An 11,363-nucleotide genomic window follows, 5' to 3' on the forward strand; every position below is an offset into this window, starting at 1 on the left:
AACAGTTTTTCTGGGCGAAAAGGGATGATTATTGTTGGATACCAATCACCAACATCATTAATAAGTGCACTAAAATAATATCAGAAAAATATGAACTTTCAAAAAAAGATTTTAACAAAATTAATAAGTATGTATTTGTAAATCAATAATTTTTAATGGATATATTTTAATAAATCTATATCAATTCAAGTATGCATCATTTTTATATATTTTGAATACTACGATAAGCGAAATATGCAATATTTGCTTTTTTTGTAATATTTTTCATTTAATTTTTAAACTATGTATTTGGCAGAAATGATTTTTTCACACAATGTTCTTCAAACATACAATAATCTAATTTGAAATTTTAAGCTTAAAAAATTTACTGCACACCTAAAAATTTTACTGGGGCAGGTGTCCATTATTTTAACATTTATAATTGATATAGGTACTTTTAATTATAAAATGAGTTTTTTATTTATATATTCAAATTCCTGATTGATAATAGGTACTTATTCAAATTCCTGATTGATAATAGGTACTTTTTAATTATAAAATGAGTTTTTTATTTATATATTCAAATTCCTCACCTAGAAATTAACTAAGTCACTTATTTTTAGACCTCACATGTTTATAGACTTGGTTTTATAAGGAAAAATGTAAATTTAAAAATGGCGGAAAATGACCAAATCAATACTAGTAGCTAAAATTAAAACAACCATTACTCACAAACCGTTGGGAGTTAGACCTTGAAATTTTGGGATTTATCTTATTTTATAATGTACTAACTATGGTAAAAATTTTAAAAAAATCCAAGGACATAGGATTGCATTTAAAAAAAAAATTGGTTGTTTTGACGTGGAATTACTCCCTTGTATGCTAATTATAAATGTATTTCCCTTATATGCTGACGATATATATATATATATATATATATATATATATATATATATATATATATATATATATATATATATATATATATATATATATATATATATATATAATAAATCTTAAACTTTTTAAGAAAAGTTTTGTAGACAAACGCAAAGACGCGTCAGAAAAGGAAGAAGAGCGATAATGAAAATAGCTGCTTCAAAAGGTACAAACAAAGATTTTATTGCAGCTATATCAATCACAAATGTCGTCTTTGATAGAAACTTGCAGAAGATCATTTAATATAGATTCTTGTTACAATTGGAACCATTGAGAGGATTTGGTTGTTGTAGCAGACAATGCTCGTTTCGAAAGAGTGTTTTCGAAACGAGACAACGCTCGTTTCGAAAGAGTGTTTAAAAATTCAACGGCTCAGTTGTTGAGAACCCTACAATACAATGTTAAACCCGGCTGAAACAACATGTTCAAAAAATCCAACATTAAATAATCAATCCAAAATTAAAAGCCACCTTAAAAATGAGAGTTGCATCCAACCTATTTTAGGTGCTGGGATTGTGGAACAATAGATTCAATATTTATGAAGTATTGTTATTGCGGCAAAAATGCAATAATAGGAGATGGTTGTGTAAAATAATCATTTCCTATTATTGCAAAATAATAGGAGATAATAGTGTATGAACGTTTTTAAAAATAGAAGGCGTGTTGGTGATTAACTGAAAATTGCGATGATCTTTAATGACATAGATACAGTCATTTTTTAAAATAGAATTAAAAAAAAAATGACTGTTCCCATCAACACCCGATCGGATTTTTCCAAATAAAATTATTTTCGAAAAATCTTAGTAAGGGTAAGGAACAATACTCCTATCCCGCCTTTTACCCTATGAATCCGCCCTTGCTTTTAGAGTAATTAGTATTTAGAGCTTGTTAAAAAAACCCAAAGTAACTATATTGTTTTCGAAGTTAACCGGCGAATAATGGTAACAACCTACCGTTAGGATCGGAATGTATCAATGTAAAATATAGGTAAATCATAGTCATAAGAAATAAATTTATTTATTATTAATATATTTCTTATGACTATGGGTAAACTAAACCGGTTTGTAAATATAACATAAACCGGTTTGTAAATATTATGTTACATAAACCGATCATAAAACCGGTACATGTACCGCACAGTGGTTCAATGCTTTTTAATTAAATATCATTACTTTTTACTATTTAAATTACATAGGTAGTTGTGAGATAAACAAAAGATTTTTGAATATATAACTATATGAATAATATTTATCTTTATACCTAAAATGCAAAGCAAGTTTTAAAGATTACACTTTATGATGGAAGGTAATAGCTAATAATTTAAAATTGTATCAAGTCCAAATATTATCATAACTAAGCTACTATTATAAAGAATAATGCTAGTAAATAGCATGAAAATCATGCTTATTGTAGTTATATAATTTTTATTTTGTTCATTAAAGAATATTTATTAATAATAATTTTTATGCTTTTGTAACTCTTATGTTTTGTAACTTATATAATTAGTATTTGTAAGTTTTGAGTATTTAAGTTATGTCGTTTTAAAAATCTTACTAAATTTGCATTTATTTTTTAATGAAAAGAGTTATTCTAAACATCGCATTAAAAATACATGCTTATGAAATAATTGTTTATTGTATGTTTTTATTTAAATATTTTAAAAAAATTTTATAGCTTAAACATTAGTGCTGCGATGAATTTATATAATATCAGTTTTACTTTATTAGTTTATTATAGTTCAGTTCCATTATATTTCATGATAAAATTTATAATTTCATTATACTATTTTCCGAATATTTGTACATATAGTTGTAAAAGTGTATAAGAAGGCCTTTATAAAATTGTTAAATTAAATATGATATTAGGAATCCTGATTTGTTTTCTGTTTGATTTTATTTCTGTTCAATCTTATAAGCTTAAAATTTTATTTATAAAGTTAAAAAATTTTTACAGATAATTTATTTAATAAGTCTTTAAGGTTTACCTTACGGACCAGTGCTAAAAGGAAATGTGTGTTGATTCTTGTTAAAGAATAAAAAAAAAAACAAGTAGATAAATTGTGATTAAAACAAATAGATCAATTGTTGAGCAATTATGAGTTAAAATTTTTTATTGAAAATTAATTGAAATTTTTTCAATTTTAATTTTTTTTTGTTTATTTTCTGGAGTAACATTTTTTTTTAATTTAAATATTTTATTTTGTTTATTCTATTCAATTTTTAGATATTTTCTTTTAATTTTTAAATTGAAATTTTTTTTAGATACATTGTTTCAGCTAAAAGTAAGTTGACTTTTGAATTATTTTTTTAAATTTTTTTTAATGCCATTTCTCAATCCCTAACCTTCATTTGATATAAATAGTGAAGCCTGCATATTTCATGGTATGCCAAAAATACTGTAATCTATTTAGAATTCAAGAAATGCTGAACCTACAACATATACAGTTTAAAGGACATAGTTATATTTAAAGTGTCATCTTGTATTGTCATTGGATATTAATAATGTTGCAATGCATTTCAAGATTTTTGTCATTTTACCATCACATCAAAATTAGTTCTAGATAGTTTCATTTTTCTAGTTGGTTTCAAAAAATTTTTTTTATGATGGAAAGGCTTATGTTTTAACTTTTTCATGTATTGAATTAGTTTTTCAATCAACATTATATTGAGTTATATATCAACACATTTCATTGTATTTTACATCATATCCCATGCATGTTATATACATTTTTTTGGAAGCTTATTTGTTTTATTTGTTTTTGCTATAATCTCGCATTATTGTGATATTAATGTTGCAGTTATCCCACCTACAGTAACCATGGAATATATTTGTATGGGATATTATGTGATATGTTAGTTTACTCTGCTAACAAAATGTCAGTCAGACTAAAATAGATTGCGGAAGTCACTAGAAAGATCTGAAAGTTTCTACAAGGTTCTAGAAAGTGGATTGTTCTGAAAAGTTTTAAAACATTTTTAAAAGAACCAGAACATTCTGAAAGGTGCTAGAACATTCAAGAAGATACCAAAGCATTTTGGAGATTTTTTATTTCTTTTTTTTTAAATTTATTTATTCATTCTAATTCAATTTTTTATTTTTTATTTCAAATAAAATCATCAATTTCTGTTTTTAAAGAAAAAAGGAAAAGAATAATTTTTTAATTTTATTAATTTTGAGGGGAGGGTATTTGCTGGGTATTATGATACGATTTCCTTTTTTATTTGAATATTTTTATTTATTATGAGTACTCTATACTTTTCGTAACTAAATGTTTGTGTGTGCGTGTGTGGCACTTTTTTATTTGAGAGTATTATTAAAAAGTTTGTTTTTGTTCATTTATTTTTACTTTTTAATGAAATATTTTTAGTTTTTTTTGTTATTTTTATTATAATTATTGATATTAAGATTATTATATTTATTAAATTATTGTTGTTTTTTTTTTGCAGTAGTTGTTTTAGTTACATGGTAGGTTCTTACATTGTATCAGAATATAACTGTTCGTAACTTTCCTATCTGTGCATATTATTTAATTGTTGTTTTAAAATTGATTATGGTTTGTTATTATATAATTTACTTATTATTCTTATAATTGTTAGTTTATCATCATTGTTATTATAATTATTATTTGTATTATTAACATTATTTCATGATATTTACTTAAGATTAGTTTTTAACTATTTGTAAATGACCTCAATTATAAGATCTTTTATCGAAATATATTGATTGATTGAGATTATTCTACAGCACATTATTAAAAGGTCAATGCATTTGTTGAAAAGACTTTAGTTATAATCAATGCGAAAAAACAACAATAACAAAAAAACGTTTATATTCACAAAAAAGCTGTGGTTGATAAAAAGAGCAACTGTAAAAAAAAAATTGCCATATTTAAAAGAGGTGTTTTACAAGTTTATGTACAGATGTTAACCAATAATTATCAACGTTATTCTAACATGACTAAGTCTTACATGCAAGTCCTGCTTGATTGCAAATGCAGGCTCAGCATAATTTTTAAAATCTATTCTTATAATTAAAATTTAATACTTACTGGGTTAAAGGTTTGCTATAAGACTGATTTTCTATTTTCATGATGTGATTATTTTTCAAAAAATTTACATAAAAAAATGCCTGTTAAGTATCACAAACATTCTTTGGCTAGTCTATTTGAAAAAAAGTTTATAAAATTTTTTTTGTTTAATGTTGTTTATTTTATATCTTTATGTATTTAACTGTATATAGCTTGATGTTTATTTTAATATTTTTGTATTTAGCTGTAGATAGTTATGTTTTTGTTTTTTTAATCTTTTTGCTTGATAGTAAATATTAACTATATATTAAATTGATTGCTGCAGCTATATAGTTATATAACTTTGTTATATATTTTAATATTTAGGCCAATATTTGAAATATAGTTAAAACAAGAAATTTTTTTCAATTTTGTTTAAGTTTGCTGCGAAACAATTGGAAAGAGCATCCAAAAAATGTGGAAAAGAGCAAAAGATTGAAGAGGGTAAAATCAAAAAGGTAAATCTAGTTGTAAATTGAAATTAAAAGATTAAATATATTAAATGAAAATAAACAAATAAAAAATAATGAATTTTTTTTTTGACAGACATTTATGAGTGATACAATTTAAATCTTACTACTTTAAGGCAATTAAATTATGAATTTATGGAAATTTGTTTTATTTTTTAGAAGTTTACTGAAAATTTATTAGACGATGATTTAGTAACTTTTTTTGGATTTGATATGTTACTCTTAAGTAGCACAAATTTTAACTGTTTGTTTCTATTTAGTAATTTTGGTTGATATTTCATGTCTTTGGGATTCCAAAAATTACTGAAAACTAATTAAAAAACAAAAATATAATTGTTGTTTGAACATCATTAAAGTAAAAATATATGAAACTATAAGAAGCAAAAAAGTCTAGATAGAAAATACTTTTTTTTAAATATAGCTTATATTTATATATGATTCTTATAGTAATTCTTTATAATAAAGGGGGTACTAGTTAAAATATATTCATAAACAATTTAAAATATTGATACCCTATTTCACATAAACTTTTTAAAAATGAACTTCATTGTATAAGTTTTAATGTCATAAATCATTATTTAATCTTTATATAATTTGTAATACATATAGTTTGTTTTTTATATATTAATTATTTATTTTATATTGGTTTTTAAATATATAGGCTTTGCAACAGAAAAATGTAGATGGTGCTAGAATTTATGCAGAAAATGCAATACGGAAGAAAAGTGAATCACTGAATTACTTGCGCATGGCTTCTCGACTCGATGGTGTTCGATCAAGAGTACAATCTGGAATCATGATGAAAAGTGTATACTCATCTTTTTATTCAGTATTAGGTCAAATAACAAAGATAATCATTAATATGTGTTGCTTTGTCATCATTTGTATACTGCATTGTTTTATGTGATGTATTTTATCATTATATATATATATATATATATATATATATATATATATATATATATATATATATATATATATATATATATATATATATATAATTTCTAGTAAAATAGTTAGTTTTCTGTGGCATAAGTTGATGAACTTTTGCTCAAAAGTAATGAAAGTGGGTTTTATTCTAATTGTTATAAAAAAAAGTCACCCACAACAAGACATTTTTTAAATTGTATAATAAAATTATTTGCAGGTTTTCTTAAACTTTATGGAACTTTTTTGAATTTTCTGAACTATTCTGGATGTTTTAGAAATTTTTGAAACTTTTCTGAGTTTTTTCTGAAGTCTTTTAGAATTTATGAAAATTAGCAAAATTTATTATAAGCTGCCTGATTGAGCTATGATAATAGTTATGCATTAATTTGTATTTGCCAGATGGCAGTCAAATAAAATAGAAGTTCAATAGTATAATTTACTATTATTGCCTTTCAGAAATGTATTCAAATATATCCAATTATCTTCAATCATAATGTCCTTTAAGAAAAGTGCTTCCACTACTGAAAGAAACAAGATGATCTGGGTGACGAAATTTGTACAATTTTATGAGTCATATAGGAACAAAAGAACTTTTCCACTAAAAGAGCAATCACTGGAAGATAACAGCAGGATACCACTCAAAATTCAAATTATTGGTTGCTATCTGTTCTTGGGAGAATCCATCAAAGTTTATCATCATAAATTTATCAATTCCAGTTGTACAGGCAAATCTGGATCAAGTGTGGAGACCAACAATAAATGTGTAAAACAAAGAAAATATGATCCATTGAATGAAATCTGTGATATCACAAAAAAAGATGAGGAGTTGTTCTGCAAAAAAGATTGTATCACCTTCAGATTAAAAGCAAAGGACAGGTCAGGTATACAACTAGGAAGGCTGCTAGTTAAAAACTATCCATCGATCCAAAAAAAGAAAAATGTCTTTGAAGCCTACTAATACTGATATATCCGTTTATCCCTGAAGATGATCCATTTATCTCTGAAGATGAAATTCTCGAGCAATACTAGCTCTTTTGGCATTTATTCTTCTACCAGAGAGAAGAGACACTACTCAACATTTGTAGATTTATCTCTTACAGGTGAGAGGACCATTGGTAATATGCAATGCAGATGATTATCGGTAAAAAGTTTTGGAATCAGGAACCATTTTTCCAGAAAGAATCAGTATGCATAACAAGCAATCAAGTGTCTTTAAGATCTTTTTGATTTATTTTGTCAAAACTAAGAATGTATATTACGCTTTAATTAAACTGAATACTACACAACATTTTTTCGATATACAGTAGCTTTTAGTACTTGTAGAATTGTAGAATTAAAAACTTAAATTATAGAATTTAAGTTTTTAATTTTATATTTATTTGTAATTAAGAGTGTTATGATGCGACAATATACTGTTAAATGCTTAAAACCAAATAATAACTCTCTAATTAAAAAAATTAGAATTAGAATTAGAACTAGAATTAAAAATAATGTTCATAAAATTGTTTTGAAATTTTATCCATACACATATATGGTAAATTCCAATTTTTGGTTTTAGATGACCTTTTTCAACAAGAAAATCGAATAAAAAAATGTTTTTATTACTTTTGTATAAATATTTACTGATGACCCTCCAACATAAGATCCCAAAGAAATAACCCTAATATATATATATGTGTGTGTGCGTGTGCGCGTGTGTGTGTGTGTTATCATTGGTATCTATTGGCTTGTAATTATGAATAAATGTTGCATTTTTATCATGAGTATGTATTTTATTGTTATCATGAAAATATATTTCATTGTCGTAAGAGATATATTTTGCATTGTATATCACGAGTATTGAATTTAAAGTATCTATTGTATTTTTATTTTATGTAATATAGTTTAAGTAAATGCATGTTTATTAGTTTTATAGTTTTGTTTTAAAGATGAAATTTTATATTTTTTCAGCTAACAAAGAACATGGGAACTGTTGTGAAAGGATTAGATAAAGCGCTTGCATCCATGGACCTTGAAAAAGTGTGTTGTACAATTTTTTGCAAAAGTATTTATTTAAATTATTGATTTATCACTTGTTTTTTTAAATAAGTAATTATATATTTATAATAGGTCTCGGCCATCATGGAGAAGTTTGAAGCTCAGTCTGAACAGCTAGACGTACATTCATCTGTAAGTGTTCTAGAGCTTTCTTTTAATTTTTTAATTTATATATATGTATATATATATATATATATATATATATATATATATATATATATATATATATATATATATATATATATATATATATATATATATATATATATATATATATATACAGTTGCGGACAAAACTACGTGAACGATTGCAGATAGTTTTTTGAAACAAAAGTTTCAACACCTTAAAAAAAGTTTTTTCTCTAATACTATATATGATTGGATAGAGCGTTTTTTGCTCTATAAGATTGTGTAAAGTGTATTCTTTAATAATACGTATAAAATCATACATGTATAAACGTTAAAATAATTTCGAAAATTTTGAGCGACAAAACCACGTGAACGATTTATAAAAGCGTCATTTTTGATGCAAATTATATTATATTCACATCGAAATCAGTGCTTTTAAAAATCGTTCATGTGGTTTTGGTATTCTAAGAACTTACAATCATTTAAATTTCTCAAGATTATTCTGTTTAACATCGAAAAATTAAAAAAATTAAACTATAATGGTTCGTCAAACTGATTCAAAAATTGAAAGCTTGGTTTTGCGTTTGCGCAAAGAAGAAAAATGGTCCATTGGGCAAATTGCAGCTCATGTGAAGATGTCAAAAGGTGGAATACATAAAATTATACACCGAGAAAAGAGCAAAAAGATCGTTAAGAAAGGTGGTCGTCCACGTATTACGGATAAGCGGTAATATTCCTTTAATTTTATTTTTTTTAATATTTAATCTTAATAATATTAATGTTAATGTTAATTTTAATGTTTAACATTTTATTTTTTAGTACTGATCGAAAAATTGTGCGAAAATCTCTTGAGAATCCACATTTGACAGCCCCTGAAATTCGTCTGCAAACAGGCATGGAAAACGTAAGCACACGAACGATTCAAAGGCGTTTAAACGAAGGCGGTCTTTATGGGCGCAGACCTGCAAAGAAACCATTCCTTAAGCCCAGGCACGTCAAAGATCGCCTACAGTTCGCTAAAGATCACTTAAACTGGACGGTTGAAAATTGGAAAACAGTTTAGTGGTCGGATGAAAGTAAATTTAACATGGTTTGCAGCGACGGTCGAGGTTATGTTAGGCGTCCAGTAGGTAAAAGATTTGCAAAAGAGTATACAATAGGAACTGTAAAATTTGGGGGTGGCAATATAATGGTTTGGGGGTGTTTCTCCTGGGCTGGAATTGGTCCGTTGTACCGTGTAAACGGTATAATGGACCAACTACAGGAAAGGGAAATATTATCTAATCAAATGTTGCCACACGCTTTAGAAAAAATGCCTCACAATTGGGTTTATCAACATGATAATGACCCTAAACATACAGCTTTGACTGTAAAAAATTTGCTCATAAATAATAGCATAACGGTTTTGAAGTGGCCTGCCCAATCTCCCGACTTAAATCCAATCGAAAATCTATGGATTGAAGTTGAGCGACGCTTGGGAGGTCGCAAATTTCAAAAACCGGATGAACTTTTTCGAGCAGTACAGTATGAATGGGAGGCATTACCAAAACAGTTACTAGAAACTCTTGTAGAATCTATGCCAAGACGGTGCAAGGCCGTTATCGATTCTAAAGGCTATGCAACTAAATATTAATGTTTTTTTTTTTAGAATCTATTATTTGTTGATGTTAGTAAAATTATTCTTTTACGTTTGTATAATCGTTCACGTGGTTTTGTCGCGCAAAATATTTGATGCTTTTTGAACATTAAGATATGTTTAATTTTAAACAAATTATTAGAGAATACACTTTACACAGTCTTATAGAGCAAAAAACGCTCTATCCAATCATATATAGTATTAAACTATAAACTTATTTTAAGACATTGAAAATTTCATTAAAAAAACAATTTGCAATCGTTCACGTAGTTTTGTCCGCAGCTGTATATATATATATATATATATATATATATATATATATATATATATATATATATATATATATATATATATATATATATATATATATATATATATATATATATATATTTATTTATTTATTTATTTATTTACTTATGTTTCCAGGTTATGGACAGTACAATAAGTGATGCAATGACTTTATCAACACCACAAAGCCAGGTAAAATTATACTTTTAAACAATATGTTTTTTGCGGTGTTGACGTAAATAATTTTCATAATCTAATTGATTTAGGTTGATTCTCTTATTATACAAGTGGCTGAAGAAAATGGTTTGGAGCTGATTGATGCTCTAGCAGAAATCGGACCTGGGACTTCATCGCTCCAGTCAGTTGCAACTACTGCAAAACCAAGCAAAGAATCGGAACTAAATAAAAGGTCGGATAACTTTAGTAAACAAATTGTTTTAGTTATTTATTTATTTTTACTTTTTTTTTATTTTTTATTTTAGATTGGCAGCTTTAAGGAACTGATTGAAATTTTTTCACTACTTGTTTCATTTTGTAAATACTTTGAAGTAATAACCAAGGATGTTTTGAATAATTGAATTAATCGATTAAAAGTTTGAGACCATTGACAAGAAGCATTTTTTTATCTGTAGAGTTTTTTTTGATGAATAAATTAAGTTTTAAAAAAAGTTCATACGACCTTCTGACCTTCTGAATCAAAATGCTAGAAAGAGACTAGTGAAATTTATTTGTTTCTACAGTGGAATCCCATTAATTTAGACTCGGAAGGGGTATATATTTTCCGACTTAGCAAATGCCTAAGTTAAGTGAAGCTCTCGATATGTCGTACTTTTTGAAAATGTCCGACTTATCGAGATTATATTATGTGTATTGAGATAATTTTATGATAC

General features: G+C 25.8%; 1 protein-coding gene across 1 annotated transcript; it reads left to right on the forward strand.

The window, feature by feature from the left end:
* Positions 1 to 2,014: 2,014 nt before the first annotated feature.
* On the forward strand, positions 2,015 to 11,144 carry LOC136091308 (charged multivesicular body protein 1a-like). Its single transcript, XM_065818712.1, has 9 exons — positions 2,015 to 2,223; positions 3,180 to 3,199; positions 5,365 to 5,442; positions 6,116 to 6,262; positions 8,335 to 8,403; positions 8,494 to 8,553; positions 10,612 to 10,665; positions 10,740 to 10,882; positions 10,956 to 11,144. Exons 1-9 carry the CDS (start codon positions 2,214 to 2,216, stop codon positions 10,975 to 10,977), a joined length of 603 nt encoding a protein of 200 aa, XP_065674784.1. The 5' UTR covers positions 2,015 to 2,213; the 3' UTR covers positions 10,978 to 11,144.
* The last annotated feature ends 219 nt before the right edge of the window (positions 11,145 to 11,363 follow it).

The sequence above is a fragment of the Hydra vulgaris genome, chromosome 15 (assembly GCF_038396675.1).
Source record: "Hydra vulgaris chromosome 15, alternate assembly HydraT2T_AEP".
Classification (NCBI taxonomy): Eukaryota; Metazoa; Cnidaria; class Hydrozoa; order Anthoathecata; family Hydridae; genus Hydra; species Hydra vulgaris.